A 23,604-nucleotide genomic window follows, 5' to 3' on the forward strand; every position below is an offset into this window, starting at 1 on the left:
ATTTATTCAATTTGGATATCGGTTTTATCCCTTCAATATCACCTAGTAAAAGTAATATTGGATTATGTGGAAGTTGTATTCCAATATTTTGTTCCAATAAAACTCTTAAATTTGTCCAAAAAGGTTGAATTTTAGAACAAGACCAAGTAGAATGTAAAAAAGTACCAATTTCTTGGTTACATCGGAAACACTGATCAGATAAATTTGGGTTTAATTTATTTATTTTTTGTGGTGTAATATATAATTGATGTAAAAAATTGTATTGCACTAATCTTAACCGGACATCTATTGTATTTGTCATACTCTCAAGACATAGTCTTGACCAATTTTTTTCTTCAATTTTAATATTCAAATCACTTTCCCATTTTTGTCTTGACTTATGGACTCCTTGTTTAATTGCCTGTTTTTGAATCAAATTATACATACAAGAGATAAATTTTTTAATCTTTCCTTTTTGAATTAAAGTTTCTATTTCATTGGATTTCGGTAATAACATTGTTTGACCTAATTTTTCTCTTAAATAAGCCCTTAGTTGAAAGTAACAAAAAAGAGTGTTGTTTGATACTTTATATTTATTCTTTAATTGATCAAATGACATTAATATACCTCCTTCAAAACAATCTCCTATATATCTAATCCCTTTTTGAAACCAGTAATATAAAAGTTGATTATCCATTGTAAAAGGAAAGTCAGGGGATTGTTGAGCAGCTCCAAGCGCTCGAAGGGCCTATCTGCACTCCATCTCAATAAATAAAAATAAATTATTTTGTTCTCCTTTACATGTGTGTACTGGAAATCACGTTAAACCATCTGGAATCTGTTGTTAAACGACGACAACTGAGAAGAAAAACGCAGAACTGAACCAAAAAGAAGCCTTAAGTTTAGAATTTTGTGTGAGGTAGGGAGGGGTGATCTGAGGAATTTATTTGATAAATGGAGTTGGTAACAGGAAATTATGGAACACTGAACGCTGAGAGGATGGGGAGAGAGGATGTTTCTCCTGTGAGTTTTTAACAAGAGAGAGTGATCTGGAAATTCATGGTGAGCCTATCAGGGATGAACTGAGGAAGCCACCCTCCATATGCAGGGCAATGGAAATATGGAGCATTTCCCCCCCCCCCCCCCAAACCCTATGGAAAATATTACCCTAATTTTAAAGGAAGGGGGATCAAGGCAGAGAAATAGAACTGAACACAAAGAGCCATGACCTAAGAGCGGTGGAATGAGTTTGAGGGGCAGAGTGGCCTGCTGAGATTGACAGGGAAGGCACTGACCTGTGGGATAGCAAGGCCCAGGGCCACCCCTCCCAATAGGAAGAGGTTGCTATGGATCCAGTTGACCAGCTTGTCGATACACCCATTGGTGTAGATAAACTCCTCAGCAGCCAGATACTCCAGGTCCTGCATGCCCTGTCCACACATGGTATTGATCACTTTCTACAGTGAATACAGAAAGAAATGGGTCAGATGATAAGATAGCCAGTCTACCAAGGGAGAAGGCAAGCTCCCACCCCCCATCTCAGACACAGCGTACTGATCTTCTTTGTCCTGAAATCACTCTCCGCCCACTCCTGGACTCAACTGTGTTCAAAGGTTAGCTTTATTTGTCACGTGTACATCGAAACAAACAGAGAGACCATAGTCTAAAATGACAACCCCTGGCCATGGAGTCGAAGCTGGCAGAAGAATAGATCAACACCTTGCTGAGCTCAGGAATCAAGATTAAAAAGTTTAAAGATTAAACAGTACCTTTTTTTCAGATCTACATCAAAACATACAGCGAAAAGTGTAACTTGTGTCAACGACCAACACGGTCCGAGGATGTGCTGGGGGCAGCCTGCAAGTGTTGCTGAGCTTCCAGTGCCAACACGGCTTGTCCAGAGCTTACCAACTCTAACCCGTACACCTTCCGAATGAGGGAGAACGTGCAGACCGCTGGCACTTGTGAAACTCAAACATGACTTGCCACATGTCAGCCCAGGCCCGGATAGTGCCAGGGCCTTGCTGCATTTGGACAGGGACTGTTTGTTATCGTGAAAGTGGTTGGATGTTGGCTGTGCCACGGACAATCACTCTGGATCTGGGACGACAAATTCAAACGTACACTTATGAAAAATAATTATTGACATCTTAAAATATTCTTACGAATTTTTGTGGAGCGCATAAGAATTTTGGATGCCCAAATACCGGATAAACAAGCACTTCCTGTATTATGAGCTGAGCCATTTTCAGGAACTGGCAGTGGGATTTAGGGGCAGCATGGTGGTGTAGCAATTAGCATAGCCCTGTCACTGCACCAGTGACCCCGGGTACAATTCCCACTACTGTCTGAAAGAGTTTGCACGTTCTCCCTGTAACCGCACGGGTTTCCTCTGGGTGCTCTGGTTTTCTCCCACAGTCTAAAGATGTTCAGGTTAGTAGGATCATTGGTCACAAGGGTACAATTGGGTGGCATGGGCTCGTTGGTCGCAGGACCTGTTACTGTGCCAAATCTCTAACTGAGGAATAAAGAAAGGTCAGAACAGGTGATATTTTGGACTTCTAGCTAAGCTTGAAAGAAAGAACATTGCAGAGAATTGCACAAGGGTATTTTGCAGAGAACAAAACCCACCCAGTTCTCAGCAAAGTGTTCTGCAGTGAAGTTCCTTTGGTGAATATTACACTCAGTGGCCACTTTATTAGGTACACCTGCTCATTAATGGAAATATCTGATCAGCCAATCAACTCAATGCATAAAAGCATGTGGACATGGTCAAGAGGTCCAGTTGTTATTCAGACCAAACATCAGGGTGGGAAGAAGTGTGATCTAAGTGACTCTGACTGTGGAATGGTTGTTGGTGCCAGACAGGGTGGTTTGAGTATCTCAGAAACTGCTGATCTCCTGGGATTTTCACACACAACGCACTTTAGAGTTCACAGAGAATGGTGTGAGAAATAGAAAAGTGAGCAGCAGTTCTGTGGGTGAGAATGGCTCGTTCAGGAGAGAGGTCGGAGGAGAATGGCCAGACTGGTTCAAGCTGACAGGAAGGCGACAGTGACTCAGATAACCACACGTGTGACTACAGCGGTGTGCAGAAGAGCATCTCTGAACACACAGCATGCTTAAACTAGAGGTGGATAGGCTACACCGGGTTCCACCCTTGCGCTAATAAAGTGAGCACTGAGTGAATATCACTGACAAGTCTATTCGTGTCGATAGAGTATTTCATTTCTTCAAAATGGGTACTGGACTGCAGCCTCCGTCTACCTCTGAGCTTTAAGAGATTATGCCGGACTGCAGCCTCCGTCTGCCCTCCCATCTCGGTCACTCACCTCCTCGGAGCGCAGACAACAGGAATAGGGCACGGAACAGCGTTCCCGGCTCGGATTCTCCAGCGTGCAATTAAAGTACATGTTGTGGCTCCAGTCCTTGTACGAAATGCCCCCGCAGCAGCTGAACTGGCGGGAGGGAAAAAGAAGAGGCAACACGATACGAGGTCAGAGCAGAAGCGGGAGGAACCTCAGACTCTGGATATAACCCACAGGAATCAGGAAAGGATACAAACATTTGCCCCCAATGAAGATGTGGACATATTTCATGCTTTCCCTCACCTTACACGCACACAGCTTGGCTTCGCCCAGAGGAAAATAATCAGATTACTCGCCAGCTCTGCACCCTCCCTCACACAGCACTGACAGACTCCACAACGACAGTCCGTACAGAACAACCCGTCACACGGTAACCAGAACAGGGTCAGAGTTCAGCAGATCTTCCTCATGCTGACCAGGACGTCAATCTGAGATAGTCTGTCACCGGCCCGTATCCCTCTGAACCTTTCCTATCCCTGTACCAGTCCAACTATTGTAATTGTACCCACCTTTATCACTTCCTCGGGCAGGTCATTACCTCCATCTGAAACAAAAGCTGCCCCTCAGGTGCTGTTTCAATGCTTCCTCTCTCACTTGAAACCTGTCCCCTCTAGTTTTAGACCTCTCCCTCCCCGAGGGGGAAAAGAAACCCCAGACCATTCACCATATCCACGCCCCCTCATGATTTCACACACCTCTTAAGGTCACCCCCCCACCACCCTCGTATGCTCCATGAAACTGGGCCCAAATCCAAGAGCTCCCTGAATGATGGCATCTTGGGAGAACCTTCATCACCAGCACCTCTGCAGTTCACAACACAACTCACCGCTGAGGGCAGTTGTGGCTCTGCCTAGAAAATAATGAGTCATGCAAAAGTACAGCGCAGAAACAGACCCTCCATCTCATCTAGTCCGCGCTAAGCCACTTAAACTCCCACCAACCTACACCCGGACCGTAGCCCCCCATGCCCTGACCAGCCAGGTACCTATCCAAACTTCTCAAACATTTAAATTGAAGCTCATTCCACTCTCACCACCCTCTGAGGGAAGAATTTTCCCCTCATGTTCCCCTCAAACTTTTCACCTTTCACCCTTAACCCATGGCCTCTAGCAGTCGTCCCACCCTACCTCAGAGGAAAAAGCCTGCTTGCATTTACCCTATCTATACCCCTCATAATTTTGTATACCTCTATCAAATCTCCTCTCAATCTTCTACGCTCCAAGGAATAAAGTCTTTACCTATTCAATCTTCCCTTTTAACTCAGATCCTCCAGACTCGGCAACATCCTTGTAAATTTTCTCCGTGCTCCTTCAAGCTTGTTTACATCTTTCCTGTAGGTCAGTGACCAAAGCTTCCCACGATACTCCAAATCAGGCCTCCCCAATGTCCTGTACAACTTCAACATAACATCCCATCTCCTGTACTCAACATGTTGAATTATAAAGGCCAATGTTCCGAAAGCTGATTTTTAAAAAGCTCAGCATCACAATGTAAAAGTGGCCCATTACAAGAGGTGATCAACATATTGTGAAAGGTGCAGAGTGCGTAGGGAAGCTGAGAGAATGAGCTGATGAAAGTTAGATGTACAGCATCGGAAACATGCTCGAAACCCCAAAGGACCTCAACCGTGGAGTTATCCAGGTTCTTATAAAATGCACGTACAACCAGATAAACAAATGCAGGGTTTGCCCAAAGGGAACACAAAGCAGATTACAGTAAACACTGTCAACGGGGAAGAAAACTAATAATTACTTTGATTTATTCATTGTGTTCCAGTATTTAACATTTCAAAAAGCATCTAAAGGCCGGAACAAAAAGACTGACAGCACCATTTGTTGGCATAACTGCCTTTAAATCTGTTACATCATCATCAGGCAGACTCGTGTTCCTTCAGCAGGTCCTCACCGACTAGAACAGTCTTTCATATCAAAGTAACACTAGGAGGTCTAGAAGATGAAGGAGCAAATTGACGGGGGGCAGGACAGGTAAACTGACGGGGGGGCAGGACAGGTAAATTGACAGGAGACGGGACAGGTAAATTGACGAGAGGCGGGACAGGTAAACTGACAGGGGGCGGGACAGGTAAATTGAAGGGGGGGCAGGACAGGTAAACTGACGGGGGGCGGGACAGGTAAATTGAAGGGGGCGGGACAGGTAAACTGACGGGGGGCGGGACAGGTAAACTGACAAGGGGACGGGACGGGGTAAACTGACCGGGGGACGGGACAGGTAAACTGACGGGGGCGGGACAGGTAAATTGAAGGGGGGGCGGGACAGGTAAACTGACCGGGGGACGGGACAGGTAAACTGACGGGGGCGGGACAGGTAAATTGAAGGGGGGCGGGACAGGTAAACTGACCGGGGGACGGGACAGGTAAATTGACTGGAGGTGGGGTAGGTAAATTGACGGGAGGTTTGACAGGTAAAGCCACGCTGGAAATGGAAAGCACTAGACTGAATAAAGTCTATCTCGTGCATAAAATCACAGAACCCTGATACCAAACCTGCTTCTGTCCGTAGTCGATGAGGTTCTGGAGATCCAGGTCATCGCGGTAATGGATTATTGCGTTATCAATTATCTCACTGACTTTTGAACGGGCCTGTATTAAAAAGCAACATTACATTTTAGAATAAAGGCTGAATCAGCTCCCACTCCCATTCACAAATCATGTCAACAACCTTTCCGTCAAAGTTAACAAAAGAGCTGGCCATTGAGTTCAGAGAGAGGGAACAGTGCACGTGGTCCCTGTGCATCACTGGTGTGAGACTGAGAGCTTCACGTTCCTGGGTGTGAGCATCAGCAATAGCCTGACCTGCTCCAAATAACTGGATGTCACGGCCAAGGGAGCTCACACCACCTCCAATCCCCCAGGAGGCCAAGGAAATTCAGCACGTCTATCGACTCTTACCAATTGTCATCAACAGCAGCTGCTCTGCACGCGACACAGAAACTGCGGAGGGGCATGGACTCAGCTCAGCTCAGCTCACCAGAGGATGCAGCCTCTCCTCCACGGACCTGTCCCCTCACGGTCTTAATGAATATCCAAAGACCCACCCGTCCTGGACGTCGTCTTCTCCCCGCTCCCATCAGGCAAAAGGTACAAAAGCCTGTAATCAGGCTTAACAGCAGCTTCTATCCCACTGCTATCAGACCCTTGAACAGAGCTCTAGTACAGTAAGATAAATGCTCGGCCTCACAATCTGCCTCAGTCGGCTAGCTCTTTATAGCTTACTTGCACTGCACTCGTTTAGTAGCTTGTGCACATTGTCACTCTGTCCTGCCTTATTCTAGCTCACTGCAGCGTGATCTGTATAAATACTTTGCAAGCTTTGCACTGTATCTCGCCACATGTGACAATAACACAGGACAACAAATGTTTTCGAAAGTCTTGCTTCCTCAGAATTATTTTTTTTTTGTTTATGATAGACCACTTGAAGCTGAACACAAATATCATTTCAGACAACTCGTATCTTGTAGGATTTTGTAGAAGCAATAATTAACTTTTATTGAATTTAATGTGTTTAACTGCATAATGGTGCTGACATTTTGCAATAGTCCAATGGAGCTCAAAAAGTTTTGTTGATGATTTTCATTTGTACTCAGTGTCCGAAGCTTCTCGCTTAAGTGTCCAACACTAATCAGCCAGCACTGACGGATTCCAGTTGCCCTGATATTGTTTCTCCACGACCACAATATCCTGGTCGTCTCTGGCAGCACCAGAATTTGCAGGGAAGGAGTCTAAATAGAAATGCAGAAAATGAATCTTTAGTGACATGTTGCACTTCATGGTTTTGTCTGCTTGAAGCACGTTGTCAACCAGCTGCAGGTAATTCGGTGCTCTGGAGTTACCGAAAGTTCAACAACATCCCTGAATGCCTTCCGTGCAATTTTCTACGGCCCCACTAAAAGTTCTTCAAATTGCCTGTCATTGATGAACTGTTTGATTTGTGGACCAACAAAAATGCCTTCCTTAATCTTGGCATCAGTTATTCTGAACTGAATTATGAATTGAAATAACAAATAAGGATGTCTTAAAATGGTGCATGATGGGAAATTTCCTGGTAATTTTCAGCCTAAAATCCTTAAGATACACTCAAAAGTATTCAGCAAATCTTTGTTGTCCACTGTATTGAGCCAATATCAATCCATCAGGCCCTGTCTTCAGGGTTGTTTCTTGTAAGTGAAAAATATTTCTAAAATCCACCATGGCAGTGATCGGTAGAAGACCCAGGAGGGTCGTGGTCCTGTACATGGGCCAAGAATCCAGTAGAAAGCTTCTTCAGTTTAAGAAGTCAAATTCAGCTTAAAAGAATTCAAAAACAAAAAGATGGTACTGGTACATGAAAGTGGTGATGAAAGGAGGGAGACTGAAAATCTGGCTGAGTGGTGCCACAACAAGAAGCTCTCACTCAAAGTCAGCAAGACCAAGGAGCTGAATTGAACCTGGAGACCCATGAGCCAGTGACATAGAGATGGTCAGTAGCTTTAAATCCCTCTGAGAGAATCAGTCCTGGGTCCACTATGCAAGTCCCATCGGCAAGAAGGCATGGCAGCTGCTTTAATCCCTTAGATTCAGTTAAAACTTCGATTAACTTCTATTTGTGTAGTGGAGAGCAAACTGAATAATTGCATCACAGCCTGATAAGAGAACACCAGTGCCCTCAAGTGGAAATACTGGGGAAAAAAAAGTGAGGTGGTGTTCATGGGTTCAATGTCCATATCTGACCATAAAATCTAGCCTGTTTACACCAATCCCACATCAATGTGAGTAACTGGATGTGAACAGTTCAACAAAACAACTATAATACCCTTACCCCAGAGACGTCAACAGTAAAAGGTGGTCAGCCGCAGCCTTCAGCTGAGCCACAAGAGGGCGCTGAAGCTCCACAGGGAACTACTAACAGCGGGAGTCACAGCAACCCAATTCGAATCTTACTTTACATTTCTCTTTCATTCGGCATCACTTTACATTTCTCTTTCATTCGGCATCACAATCTTCAGCCCCAGCAGCTCTTTCAAACAAACTATGGGATACAGCCGTATGGCTGAGAGAGACGCCGGCTGCTGAATCTGCGGGCGAGGCACCAGATCACTGGGGCTTTCACTACAGTTCAGGCTGGGCGCCTTTTACCTTCAAAAAGACGAAAGGGGGCCACGCTGGAGCTCTTGAAGATCGGGAAAGGGCGTTAATAGGGTCGGAGCAGAGAGGGAACAGATGGGTTTATGGAGGAGGATTAGACAACAGCTGCATGGAGTGGAAATGCTGAGTGAACGCATTGAACTGAAAGTCCCTGGTTCCTCAAATTGGTTTGCAAGGGAATGCTTCATGAATCATTTGTTTATAGAATTCAGAGGAAAAGAACTGGTCTGATCATGAACTAACCAGCAAGGAATTGATGTGCAGATTATCAACTGATGTGACTGTAGGCCAGCTGCAAGAAACGAGAGCCGACACTGATACCACAAATGGCTGGAAACAAGACCTGATACTGATACCACAGACACAAGCGATTCTACAGATGCTGAAAATCTTGTGCAAAACTCACAAAATGCCGGAGGAACTCAGCAAGTCGGGCAGCATCATTGGAGGGTAACTATCAATGTCTGGGGTCAAGATTCTTCATCAGGGCTCATCAAAGGTGGACACTATTGCAAGTTGAAAGTGAGCAACCAATTTGCAAACGGATAACAATGCTGTCTGATTTCCAGACTCAGCAGGTCAGGCAACATCTGTGGGAAGATAGATAGTATGCATAGTTCATGGCTTTCTGTCTCTGCGTTGACTGGCCAAGACACCTTTCTTGAAATTAGCACCGTTCACAGTTCAAAGTAAGCTCATTATCAAAGTATTTACAGAACCTTACCATATTCTACCTTGAGATTCGTTTTCTTGCAAGCACTTACAGGAAAAGAGGCAACAGAATTTACAGAAAATGATTCATTAACGAAGACTGACACACACCAATGTAGAAGAGGGAAACTGTGTGAATAATACTGAGAATGAGTTGTAAACGGCCCTTGTACACAGATCAATTGCCCTTGGCAGCATGACACTTAGCACAAAAGTTAGAGCAAAGGACACAATGTACATTATTAATAGTGCGCTCACGAGTCGAGTACCATGTTCTCCGAAGGGCTTGTCTATTGGTGGGTCCTCGGGTTGCCGCAGAGGCCGAATCCGGGATCCTAGGGTAGATTTCACAATGGAGAATCTGTGCACAACTTTGTTTAACGTGGGGAGGCTGATGCACAGACAGCCACCATGTGCCCCTGATGATTGGGATCAGGGATCCAGTGGAATGGAACGTAGGGCGACCGGTGGACCCTTCACTACCGTTGTGATGCGATATCATCTTCCACCAGGGATCTTGGTCAGACTGCTCTCTGATGTTACATTTCTGGTGACCCTACCAGGAGCTGAACTCCAGGCAGCTCTTGGGATCTCACAAGCCCCTCTACCCCAACAAGGTGACGATCCTTGGAAAAGATCTTATCTTTTCAGTGATCCTTCCTGTTCTACTCCTCTTCCATAAGTTCTGGGAGTAACTGAGGAGGTCAATGTGGCATAGATGGGGCAGAACATGCCAAATGCCTCTTCCACTGTCCCACCAAGCTTCCATCTACTCCATCTCCAGTGGTCTATATGAGCAGCTCACAAGATACAGGACTGCCAAATTAAGAGTCTCTGTTGCAGCACAGAAATCAAACAATCTTCCTGGAAATACCCTACCGGTCAGGCAGTCTCTTAAGAAAGGAAAACCTATTCACACGGGTCTGGAGAGACTGTGAAGTGACTGGGGTGAGGGAAAGGGTCTGTGTTGATCAGGAATTGTGGAGAAGAAAGAGACCACAGTCTATGACGTCAACCTTTGGTCAAAGAAACACAAGAATCAAAATTGGCAAAAGAATAATTGACATTTTGTCAAGCTCAGAATTCAATAAGATTAAAGTTTAGTTTTGTTTGTCACACATACATCAAGAGAGTGAAATGTGTCATTTGCATCAACAACCAACATAGTCTGGGGACAGCCCGCTAGTGTCCCCATGCTTCTGGCATACGTCCACAACCGATGTTCCCTCTAAACTTGCCCCCTATAGCTGCGTGGGGCAACCATTGCTCTGAGCAGGATCTCACATGGCCTGGAAACTGTACAGCACTTTAAATGTTATTTTGTAATGTGCATACTATGAATATTTAGAGTGAAAAATGAAAAGTCACATCCTTCTGATTTTATTTAATTAAAGGGTATAATGAAATACAGAACAAGGAAAATCTTTCACATTTCATAAACTTTTTTTATCTGCTTTTATTACAAACCCATTGTCTATAAACACTTCCCAGATTAATTTCACACCCAGATGAAGATGCGTTTTAATCCTCATTAGATCATCCAAATGTTCCATTTATAATCTGTTTCTGGATTTATACACGATTGAATTCGTAAGACAGAATCCACGTTCGCAGTCAGCACCAGAAGCCTGAAATGTTCCAGTGATACCAACAAGAATTGACGTTTCTTCAAAGTCTTCATTTCTAAGCATGTAGTTCAACATATCAGTAAAAATCTTAATTTGACCAGTCTTCCACAGAAATGACAAATTTGAAATCACAGTATTCCTGTGATATTTTTGAGGCAATGCTTTCATCATTGTTCGTAATAGTAGCTGAGTACATCTTTGTCAGGTGTACAACATTCTTTTCCAAACTCAAAATTGGTTGTGTTTGCAATAGCAACGGGGTCAAATGCTTATCATTCTCTTAACTCAGCAGCAGGAAATCAGTTATCCAAATGATTACACACGTTGAATGAATCAATAATCGGCGCAGTATCAACATCAGAACTAATAGATGCAGGTTTTTCACATTGTTCTCCAATAAGCAGCATCGCCAAGATACTGTGACTGTAACTTGTTAATATTTTTATTAAAATGAACTTCCATTCTGTGTTTATTGTTACAATTTGTAACATGTTGTAACTTGAAACATTGACAATGTAAGTACGTTGAAATTTTAAAATGTTTCATAGTAGTTATTAATCAGAAAATGTATTCAATCATATTAATCCTATTATATTAATTAACATATTGAACTTATATTCAATGACAATTAATTACAAGGCTCTTCACAATTATATTACATAGATTTCAAAATTATATCAACATAATACCAGAGAGCAAATTTTTTTCCAAACGTGTTGTTTCCTCAGATTTTTGTGGTTTTGATAGACTGCTTGAAATCCAACACAAATACAATTTCAGACGACTTGTATCGACTTGAACTACGCGTATCGGCCTGAAGCTGCTCCTGGGTTGTGCAGCTGGAGAACTCAAACAATTGTGCTCACACCTTCGATCAAGTTAAACCACAAAGGTGCTTCGCGGGAGCATTATCAAACAAAATGCCCGAGGATTTGAGTCCTTACGAAGCTTCAAACATTGACTGTTTACTCCTCTCCATAGATGTTGCCTGACCTGCCGAGTTCATCCAGTGTTGTGTGTGTGTGTGTCACCCTAGACTCCCAGCACCTGCAGAATCGCTTGTGCTTACGTCTGAGGACTGGGAGTGGTTTAAAATCAGAAGAGAAAAGTGGCAGAAAAAAATCCTGGAAACTGTGGTGATCAAACTCCAGGAAGTTTAAAGTAGACAGTGACTAATGATCTTAATGCGAATGGCTAAAGATCCCATTCTACATAACAGGACAGATCACTGTTCACAGATGTTTAGTGAGATACAGGATGATTTCTTCCGCTTCCTCTCAATACCAGGGCTGAAAGAGAGGAAAGCTCTCCCTCTAACCCCCATGGAAATACATGCAGATCCTGTTACACTGGACAACAACATTTTTGAAAATGTTGTTTCCCAGAATTTTTTGTCATTTTATTTGAAGCCACTTGAAGCCAAATGCAACTATAATTTCAGAATACCACATAGGAATTTGGAGAAACAAGGAACTAATTTTTATTGAATATAATGTGTTTAATTGCATGACAGTGCTGATGCTTTGCAATATTCAACTAAGCTAAAATGTTTTGTTGATGATTTCTGTTTGTACTCAGCATCTGAAACTTCTTGCACAAGTGTCCAACAATAACCTGTCACTGATTTGTGGACCAACAAAAATGCCTGCCTTAATGTTTGCATTAGTTATTCTGGGAAACATCTGTCTCAAATATCAAAATCCTTCATGAAAATGTTTGCAGCTGGTGACAGCAGATTCCATCCCTACAGTCTTGAACCCAGTAATTCTGCTCTTGCCTTTGACAAACCCGAGTCTCTGACCAGCTCATTTAACTCGGACTGAGTTATCAGATAACGTGACATAAAGGGTCAAAATCTGTTTCAGTAGCAGTGTCGTTTTCCAATCCTTCCTTATGCTTCCTCCAGACTCCATGTTCCGGTCGGTGCCTTTGGTACTGGAAGATTATCGTCATGCGGAAACTGGGGTATTCAATGGCTTTCTTGTTTGTAGCCGAGAAACCAGACACACTGGTCAGAGAGAGGTAGCAGTCTGTCACACGATCCTCTGCTCCCGCCATATCATCGCGACAGCGAACGGCGTTGACTTCCCAGTACCTCTGAGCCAAGCTCTAAGTTCAACAGCGCATGTTGTGTAACAAATGTGGGGAGCCCAGGCTTTGTCTTGGTCACCAATTTTACACCCAAAGTAGAACTCATAGGCTGCCGTAAGTCATGCTCCATCTGTGAGATTTAAGTGTATACTCACCACAAATGTAACAGAAAGCATTGCTGCTGGCAAGACATTTTGCAATCACAAATACAATTACTTCATTATAATGAGTACACACAATACGCTATGCGCGTAGAGCACGCACATCGTGACCGCAAACCGATATACATGTAAGCACAATTAATGGAACTGTGTGAGTGTGCGTGATGCTTTTTCGAGCCTTTCTAAAACCTGTCCCGCCATGCAGCATCCTCCATGTCCAAGAATGTCCAGGCGTGTCTGGACAACTTCTCAGCTTACATCGTGAGCAATGTTTTAATTGACATGAATTATGAATTGAAAAAATAAATATAGGCGATTTCAAAAAGATTGATGCGCGATAGGGAAAGTTCATGGTGATTTTCATATCAGCAGCCCAAAATCCATAAGATGCACCCAAACGTATTCAGGAAGAAAATCTTTGTTGCTCAGCGTAATACAAAAGAAAGTTCCAGCTGTGCGGCATTTCAGTCACTGTGTAGCCGTGGACGGCTAGGCTTAGAGCCCAGAATTCACCAAGCAGCCGGAGGATACCCTCACTGTCACGGGGAGAGCGAACACACTCCACTGTCAGAAGCAGCAATTGCACCCCATCGCTGGCGCGATAAAACACGACACCAGCTGATGCGCTAGAAGATTGTGTAACGTGATTGGGATGAACGGGGATGTCTCACGCTGGCATCTCGGTACCGTAGCGCCTGCAAAGTGGCGTGAGTGTTCCCGTACGTGGCAGAAGCCAGAGGACTGCAGCGACTGACAGCCGCAGACCCTACTCAGGGAGTGGCCCCACTCACAGAGCCCTCGAGGATGTGCAGGTCAGCCCACGAGGGGTAGGAAGCATTTGGAGTTTCCAGGCGTTTGGACAGAAGTCTCGGGAGCCTCCAATGACCAGGATCGGTCTGCAACATAACGAACGGCTCAGTGGCGCTGATGCCCGAGCGTTGGGGTTGCACGTTCCTCCTGTGACTGCAGCACTGCTCCTGTGCTCTCCCATGCTAACTGGCCACTAAATTGCCCTTACTGTCGGCACAGAGGAGAGTAGGGCACCTGTGATAGAATACCTTTATAGGAATGAGATTGCTGAGAAAAAGCAAAGACTCGATGGGCCAAACAGCCTCCTAAATCACTAGGGACCAAGAGACAACCAGTACACCAGCTCCTTTTGGAAATTTCGGACTCAGGATATCAGTCGCTCCTTCCTCACAGCCGCTGCTCGTTCCACTGACTTCCCCCGCGGGGCAGATCATTTGTGGTTCGGTGCAGGTTCGTAAATTGTTGGCTTCCCTGAGCCTTTCACACTTTGTTCATTTTAGCCAAAGTCCTGGCTCTGAAACCATTGCCAAATCCAACCTTGCCCAGCCGTAAATCAGCCGTTCCGTCAGCCGTAAATCAGCCGTTCGAGAGAACAGCGACTCCCGAGCTGAAAGAGGCTCACTGTCACGTGAATCTCCATGCGGTGACACCATTGCAGACACCTTTAACCATTCTCCTTTTAATAAAACCAGTGTCAATGTCCATGTTCCTTTTCCACAGCTCTCTCCCTTCTCACATTAGTAAGCACTTATTCGTCACCACAATCCCGAGCCCCCTATTTCTTCCAGTATTTGTATCCCAGTTATGTCCCCAATTACAATTCTATCATCCGATTGATGCTCCTCGCTGCAGTCTGTCTAATGAACCATCAGCTTAAACACGAGACACCAGTCTGCCTGTTGTCTCCAAGGCAGCCGACAGGAGAGTCAACTGCCCAGTTTCCATGCGTCAATCCACCCACATTATGGGCTCCCTCTCCCTATCCTACCACTAAATAATCTCCCCTCAATTATTCCAGCTTCCTGTTAACTACATCCAGCTCCCTGATCTCCCAGGGTCACACATCTCAGAAACAGGCCCCTCAGCCCATCAGGTATATGCTGGGCAGCATTCCCATCTGAGCTAGTCCCATTGGCCCACAATCCCTCTAAACCCTTCCTTATCATTTACCTTTTAAACTTCGAGGACATCAGGGGTGAAGGAGGAATCTTTCACAATATGTTCATCTGGATTAAACTTATCCTTTAGCACAAGCCCATGTCTAATCAGACTCGGTCAGCTCCATCACGGGCACCGGGGGGCATCTTCAAAAGGCGATGCCTCAAGAAGGCAGCATCCCTCTTTAAAGACCCTCAGCATCTGGGACAAGCCTCTGCTCATGACTACCCTCAGGGAGGAGATACAGGAGCCTGAATATGCACACTCAACATTTAGATAGATAGATAGATAGATAGATAGATAGATACTTTATTCATCCCCATGGGGAAATTCAACTTTTTTCCAATGTCCCATACACTTGTTGTAGCAAAACTAATTACATACAATACTTAACTCAGTAAAAAATATGATATACATCTAAATCACTATCTCAAAAAGCATTAATAATAGCTTTTAAAAAGTTCTTAAGTCCTGGCGGTAGAATTGTAAAGCCTAATGGCATTGGGGAGTATTGACCTCTTCATCCTGTCTGAGGAGCATTGCATCGATAGTAACCTGTCGCTGAAACTGCTTCTCTGTCTCTGGATGGTGCTATGTAGAGGATGTTCAGAGTTATCCATAATTGACCGTAGCCTACTCAGCGCCCTTCGCTCAGCTACCGATGTTAAACTCTCCAGTACTTTGCCCACGACAGAGCCCGCCTTCCTTACCAGCTTATTAAGACGTGAGGCGTCCCTCTTCTTAATGCTGCCTCCCCAACACGCCACCACAAAGAAGAGGGCGCTCTCCACAACTGACCTATAGAACATCTTCAGCATCTCACTGCAGACATTGAATGACGCCAACCTTCTTAGGAAGTACAGTCGACTCTGTGCCTTCCTGCACAAGGCATCTGTGTTGGCAGTCCAGTCTAGCTTCTCGTCTAACTGTACTCCCAGATACTTGTAGGTCTTAACCTGCTCCACACATTCTCCATTAATGATCACTGGCTCCATATGAGGCCTAGATCTCCTAAAGTCCACCACCATCTCCTTGGTCTTGGTGATATTGAGACGCAGGTAGTTTGAGTTGCACCATATCACAAAGTCCTGTATCAGTTTCCTATACTCCTCCTCCTGTCCATTCCTGACACACCCCACTATGGCCGTGTCATCAGCGAACTTCTGCACATGGCAGGACTCCGAGTTATATTGGAAGTCTGATGTGTACAGGGTGAACAGCATCAAGTCAAGTCGCTTTTTATTGTCATTTCGACCATAAACCGCTGGTACAGTACACAGTAAACACGAACCAACGTTCGTTCAGGACCCTGGTGCTACATGAAACAACACAAAACTACACCGGACTATGTGAGACAACACAAGGCTACACTCGACTACCTGAAACAATACAAAAACTACACTAGACTACAGACCTGCACAGCACTACATAAAGTGCACAAAACAGTGCAGGGCAGCACAATAATTAATAAACAAGACAATAGGCACAGTAGAGGACAAATTTCAATATACCGGTAATAATAAATGATGTAGATGTCAGTCTAGACTCTGGGTATTGAGGAGTCTGTTGTCTTGCGAGAAGATACTATTGCACAGACTGGTCGTGAGAGCCCGAATGCTTCGGTACCTTTTGCCAGATGGCAGGAGGGAGAAGGGAGCACCAGAGTTCTGAACGGTCCATGAACACTGTTCCTCTTTATTCTCATTTCTTCTTATTATTTATGGTTTACTTTGCTGTCACAAAACACATATCCCAGTGACAGCCAGCGTTCCCTCATAACTACACCCACTGCTTCCTGAAGAGACAGATCCCTCCCCTCTGCCCTCAGAACTACAACCACTGCTTCCTGAAGAGACAGATCCCTCCCCTCTGCCCTCAGAACTACACCCACTGCTTCCTGAAGAGACAGATCCCTCCCCTCTGCCCTCATAACTACACCCACTGCTTCCTGAAGAGACAGATCCCTCCCCTCTGCCCTCATAACTACACCCACTGCTTCCTGAAGAGACAGATCCCTCCCCTCTGCCCTCATAACTACACCCACTGCTTCCTGAAGAGACAGATCCCTCCCCTCTGCCCTCAGAACTACAACCACTGCTTCCTGAAGAGACAGATCCCTCCCCTCTGCCCTCATAACTACACCCACTGCTTCCTGAAGAGACAGATCCCTCCCCTCTGCCCTCAGAACTACAACCACACCCACCACCCCACTGACTGCCCACATCACTCTGCACAAATATCATACCTTATCCGAAAAGACGAAGCCCAGAACCCCAGCGGCCAACTGCAGCAAAAATACCAGCGTCAGGCAGATAGAGAACTAGAAAATCAAATCACATCAGATCGAGGTCAGCACAGAGCAGGAGAGGGACAGAGAAAATAAAGGTTACCTTCATTTGTCATGGCTCCACCAAGGCAGTGAAACGTGCTGCTTTGCAGACTCCCCCGACACAGTCCGAGGATGCGCTGAGGGCAGCTCACAAACTGTCACCAACATCGCATGCCCACAAATGACCAACTCTAACCTGTACATCTTTGGACTGTGGGAGGAAACCAGAGCACCCGGAGGAAACCCACATGGTCACGGGGAGAATGTTCAAACTCCTTACAGACAATGACAGGAATCAAACCCTGATCGGTGGTCACCGCCATCAGAAAGCAACTGTGCCAACCACTATGCTACGGTGTGGCTCCTTGGACAGGAGGGAGTCTGGTATCTAATGTTGAACAAGAATTGTTGCTTTATAACAGCGACTCTACAGGCAACAGCCAGTGCTTATGCAACTGTTTATTTGGGGGGGGGGGGGGGAGGAGAAGGTGAGACATGGTGGTTACTGCTCAATGTTGAACAACACAGGGACAGGCTCTTTGACCCACGTCTGTTCCAAACAATGACAAATTAAACTCTCCTGCCTATATGCGAGCCATCAGCCTCCCTGCGTATTCACACACCGGCTTAAAAGGTTCTGAAATGCCACATTTGTGTCTCCTCCTACCACTACCCCCGGCAGCCTGTTCCAGGCACCATCCCTCCGAGGAAATAAATTGCCCCACACACCCCCTTTAAATATCCCCCCTCTCACTCTGAATGCACGCCCTCTGGTTCTGGGTGAGGGTGAGGTGCAGGGATCTGGAAAGGAGCTGAGTGGCGTTCAGGACTGTGATGAAGATCGTGAGCTTTCGAGGCGCAGGTACAGCCCACTGATAAAGGGAGCCTCAGCGGCAAGTCCCACTTCTGGTGTCACCCATCCCCAGACAGAGTGAATGTGGGGGAGTCTAGGACCAGAGGGCACAGCCTCAGAATACAAGGATGCCCCCTTTCGAACAGAGATGAGGAATTTCAGAGGGTGGTGAATCTGTGGAATTCATTGCCACAGACAGCTGTGAAGGCCACGTCATTGGGGGCATTTAAAGCGGAGGTTGAAAGTTACTCGATTAGCTAGGGTGTCGGAGGTCACAGGAAGAAGGGCTGAGAGGGAAAATAAAGGGACAATGATCAGATGGTGGGGCAGAGTAGATGAGCAGAATGGCCTAACTCTGCTCCCATGTCTCATCTTATTTTAAGGGTCGCTCCACAAGTGTCGGGCAACAGGAATGCCCAGATACTGGGAACCTAACTGAGAGGGTCCTGACTGCAGGAAGAGCTGAGATTTACCGTCATTGCTCTAACAGAGAAGGCAGGGATGCTCCTCCCAGCTACCAGCCCTACCCTCCATGAAGAGCATTACTCACCATTTGCAGGAGGCAGATATTCTCCCGGAGTGATCCGATGCACCCACAGAACGTGATCAGGAACATCAGAGCGCCCACCACGATCAGGAGAATGGCAGGGTCCACAGAAAGACACGCCATGGCCGCCTCTGCAAAACACGGTATCTCTGTCATAACCCATCGCCCATGGCCACCCCTCTCCAGACCGGGTACACTGTCCAAATTAACCCTCAACTGGCCACCCCTCTCCAGACCGGGTACACTGTCCAAATTAACCCATCGCCCATGGCCACCCCTCTCCAGACCGGGTACACTGTCCAAATTAACCCATCGCCCATGGCCACCCCTCTCCAGACCGGGTACACTGTCCAAATTAACCCTCAACTGGCCACCCCTCTCCAGACCGGGTACACTGTCCAAATTAACCCATCGCCCATGGCCACCCCTCTCCAGACCGGGTACACTGTCCAAATTAACCCATCGCCCATGGCCACCCCTCTCCAGACCGGGTACACTGTCCAAATTAACCCATCGCCCATGGCCACCCCTCTCCAGACCGGGTACACTGTCCAAATTAACCCATCGCCCATGGCCACCCCTCTCCAGACCGGGTACACTGTCCAAATTAACCCATCGCCCATGGCCACCCCTCTCCAGACCGGGTACACTGTCCAAATTAACCCATCGCCCATGGCCACCCCTCTCCAGACCGGGTACACTGTCCAAATTAACCCATCGCCCATGGCCACCCCTCTCCAGACCGGGTACACTGTCCAAATTAACCCATCGCCCATGGCCACCCCTCTCCAGACCGGGTACACTGTCCAAATTAACCCATCGCCCATGGCCACCCCTCTCCAGACCGGGTACACTGTCCAAATTAACCCTCAACTGGCCACCCCTCTCCAGACCGGGTACACTGTCCAAATTAACCCTCAACTGGCCACCCCTCTCCAGACCGGGTACACTGTCCAAATTAACCCTCAACTGGCCACCCCTCTCCAGACCGGGTACACTGTCCAAATTAACCTCAACTGGCCACCCCTCTCCAGACCGGGTACACTGTCCAAATTAACCTCAACTGGCCACCCCTCTCCAGACCGGGTACACTGTCCAAATTAACCCATCGCCCATGGCCACCCCTCTCCAGACCGGGTACACTGTCCAAATTAACCCTCAACTGGCCACCCCTCTCCAGACCGGGTACACTGTCCAAATTAACCCTCAACTGGCCACCCCTCTCCAGACCGGGTACACTGTCCAAATTAACCTCAACTGGCAACCCCTCTCCAGACCAGGTACACTGTCCAAATTAACCCTCAACTGGCCACCCCTCTCCAGACCGGGTACACTGTCCAAATTAACCTCAACTGGCCACCCCTCTCCAGACCGGGTACACTGTCCAAATTAACCCTCAACTGGCCACCCTTCTCCAGACCGGGTACACTGTCCAAATTAACCCTCAACTGGACACCCCTCTCCAGCCCGGGTACACTGTCCAAATTAACCTCAACTGGCCACCCCTCTCCAGACCGGGTACACTGTCCAAATTAAACTCAACTGGACACCCCTCTCCAGACCGGGTACACTGTCCAAATTAACCCTCAACTGGCCACCTCTCTCCAGACCAGGTACACTGTCCAAATTAACCCTCAACTGGCCACCCCTCTCCAGACCGGGTACACTGTCCAAATTAACCCTCAACTGGCCACCCCTCTCCAGACCGGGTACACTGTCCAAATTAACCCTCAACTGGCCACCCCTCTCCAGACCGGGTACACTGTCCAAATTAACCCTCAACTGGCCACCCCTCTCCAGACCGGGTACACTGTCCAAATTAACCCTCAACTGGCCACCCCTCTCCAGACCGGGTACACTGTCCAAATTAACCTCAACTGGCCACCCCTCTCCAGACCGGGTACACTGTCCAAATTAACCCTCAACTGGCCACCCCTCTCCAGACCGGGTACACTGTCCAAATTAACCTCAACTGGCCACCCCTCTCCAGACCGGGTACACTGACCAAATTAACCTCAACTGGCCACCCCTCTCCAGACCGGGTACACTGTCCAAATTAACCTCAACTGGCCACCCCTCTCCAGACCAGGTACACTGTCCAAATTAACCTCAACTGGCCACCCCTCTCCAGACCGGGTACACTGTCCAAATTAACCCTCAACTGGCCACCCCTCTCCAGACCGGGTACACTGTCCAAATTAACCCTCAACTGGCCACCCCTCTCCAGACCGGGTACACTGTCCAAATTAACCTCAACTGGCCACCCCTCTCCAGACGGGGTACTCTGTCCAAATTAACCCTCAACTGGCCACCCCTCTCCAGACCGGGTACACTGTCCAAATTAACCCTCAACTGGCCACCCCTCTCCAGACCGGGTACACTGTCCAAATTAACCTCAACTGGCCACCCCTCTCCAGACCGGGTACACTGTCCAAATTAACCCTCAACTGGCCACCCCTCTCCAGACGGGGTACTCTGTCCAAATTAACCTCAACTGGCCACCCCTCTCCAGACGGGGTACTCTGTCCAAATTAACCCTCAACTGGCCACCCCTCTCCAGACCAGGTACACTGTCCATATTAACCCTCAACTGGCCACCCCTCTCCAGACCGGGTACACTGTCCAAATTAACCTCAACTGGCCACCCCTCTCCAGACCGGGTACACTGTCCAAATTAACCCTCAACTGGCCACCCCTCTCCAGACCGGGTGTTTCATAAGAAAAGGTGTCAAAGGTTACGGGGAAAAGACAGGAGAATGAGGTTCAGAGGGAAAATAAACCAGCCGTTTCCAAATGGTGGAACAGACTTGATGGGCTGAATGGCCCAATTCTGCTCCCAAGTCTTATGGTCTCTGCATCATCTGAATGCCAAGCTCAAGGATCCACCTCTTGACCTATAAAATATCTAAATTCTGCCCCTGAACATCCATGGATGAACTCTTCCCCTGACCTAGATCCCCCACCTCTACCAGCACCCCCCCCAGAGAAATCAGAACAATTTGCTGAAACCCACCAGCGTGCTTCATGACCCTGGCGTACAAACCGATGGCCACCATCACCAAGGAGATAGTCTAGAGAAAAAAGACAGACAGGTCATCATTCGTCAGGAAGGGTAAACTGTAGTTGAACTCACTCTTTTGCTCTCTGTTTGCACTATTTATCTACATGCAGTGGTCACTTTGTTAGCTACCTCCTGTACCTAATAAAGTGGCCTCTGAGTGTATGTTCGTGGTCTTCTGTTGCTGTAACTCATCCAGTTCAAGGATTGTCCATTCAGAGATGCTCTTCCGCACACTACTGTTAAAGCGTGCGGTTATTTGAGTTAGTGTTGCCTTCCTGTCAGCTTGAACCTGTCTGGCCATTCTCCTCTGACCCCTCTCATTAACGATACATTTTCACCCACAGAACGTTTTTGTTCTTCGTATCATTCTCTGTAAACTCTAGAGATGGTTGTGTGTGAAAATCCCAGGGGATCAGCTGTTTCTGAGATACTCAAACCACCCCATCTGGCACCAACAATCATTTCACAGTCAGAGTCACTTCGATGACATTTCTTCCCTAGTGTGTTATTTCATCTGAACAATTGAACCTCAGACCATGTTTGCATGCATTGAGTTGCTGCCACATGATCGGCTGATCAATTATTTGCATTAATGAGGTATACAGGTGTACCTAATAAAATGAACGTATGTCAGTAATAATGAACCCAATTCTGATACTGAGTCATTGCAAAGGTAAGCCTAACGTCTGCTCTCCAACTCAAGGCCCTGTTCCGTCTACTCAACAGTTCAGGCAACACCCCAGTCAGCTCTACACTAATCCGGTAAAATTCCACAGCTGAGGCCCGTCCCTACCCCGATCAAAAGCAGGAACAGATCTTGTTCAGCGGAATGCTACGCCACACAGTGTGGCAACCACTCAGATGCAGGACAGGAGTCTCGAATTGGCTGAGATGTTAGCAAAATCAGAAGAATTTGGAGTAACTCAGTGATGGGTTTTCTTCCCTCACTCCTCATTGAAATGTCTAGTTTCTACTCATTCATCCTTACCCGTACCATGGGGTCCCGTCCCCTTCCCCCTCCCTCCAGGACACTGAGGAATATCAACAAAATGCAGCTTCCATAAGACAGAGGAGCTGAATGAGGCCCATCAAATCTGCTCCAACCTTCCATCATGACTGATTTATCATCCCTCTCAACCCCACTCTCCTGCCTTCTCCTCATTACATTTGATGCCCTGACTAATCAAGAACCTATCAACCTTCACTTTAATTACTCCAAATAACTTGGCCTCCCATAGCCATCTGTGGCAATGAATTCACAGACTCAGCGCCTTCTGACTGAAGAACTTTCTCCTCATCTCTGTATTTAAAGACTGTGCCTTCTGGTCCTAGACTCCCCCCACTACTGGAAACATTCGCTCCATGTCCACTCTGTCTAAGCCTTTCAATATTTGGGAAGTTTCAATGAGGACCACCCCCTGTCCCCCCATTCTTCTAAACTCCAGAGAGTACAGGCCCAGGCTCTTCACATGTTAACCCTTTCATTTCCAGGATTATTCTCTGGACCCTTTCCAAATCCCTTCAACGTGCAATTCAATTGACTGAGCTCTGGACGTGGCCTGGCTCACGGTCTGGGAGTTAAGGTTGCAGCCAATGCAATTGATCCAGGTCTCTTGTCAACCATACCCCCTTCCTGCCCTGTCACTGCTGGCAAAGAGAGCCTGGCATCAGAGGAGTGGGGTGGCGTTGGTAAGAAGGTGCAAAAGGCCATTCCTGCTCCCGAAGCCAGCTTAAAACCCTGTGACCCTCTCAGAAGTTGGCATTCAA

General features: G+C 46.8%; 1 protein-coding gene across 1 annotated transcript in view; it reads right to left on the reverse strand.

Moving 5' to 3' along the window:
• The window catches only part of tspan33a (tetraspanin 33a), a 42,399-nt gene that overhangs the window by 7,293 nt on the left and 11,502 nt on the right, over window positions 1-23,604 (reverse strand). The window contains exons 2-7 of the mRNA XM_073066851.1: window positions 21,790-21,847; window positions 18,780-18,907; window positions 17,293-17,367; window positions 5,852-5,947; window positions 3,312-3,437; window positions 1,275-1,436 (exon numbers count right to left, since the gene is read on the reverse strand). Of these exons, the coding sequence (XP_072922952.1) occupies window positions 1,275-1,436; window positions 3,312-3,437; window positions 5,852-5,947; window positions 17,293-17,367; window positions 18,780-18,907; window positions 21,790-21,847 (645 nt within the window). The remainder of the gene's footprint in view (window positions 1-1,274; window positions 1,437-3,311; window positions 3,438-5,851; window positions 5,948-17,292; window positions 17,368-18,779; window positions 18,908-21,789; window positions 21,848-23,604) is intronic.

This window comes from Hemitrygon akajei, chromosome 14 (assembly GCF_048418815.1).
Source record: "Hemitrygon akajei chromosome 14, sHemAka1.3, whole genome shotgun sequence".
Taxonomy (NCBI): domain Eukaryota; kingdom Metazoa; phylum Chordata; class Chondrichthyes; order Myliobatiformes; family Dasyatidae; genus Hemitrygon; species Hemitrygon akajei.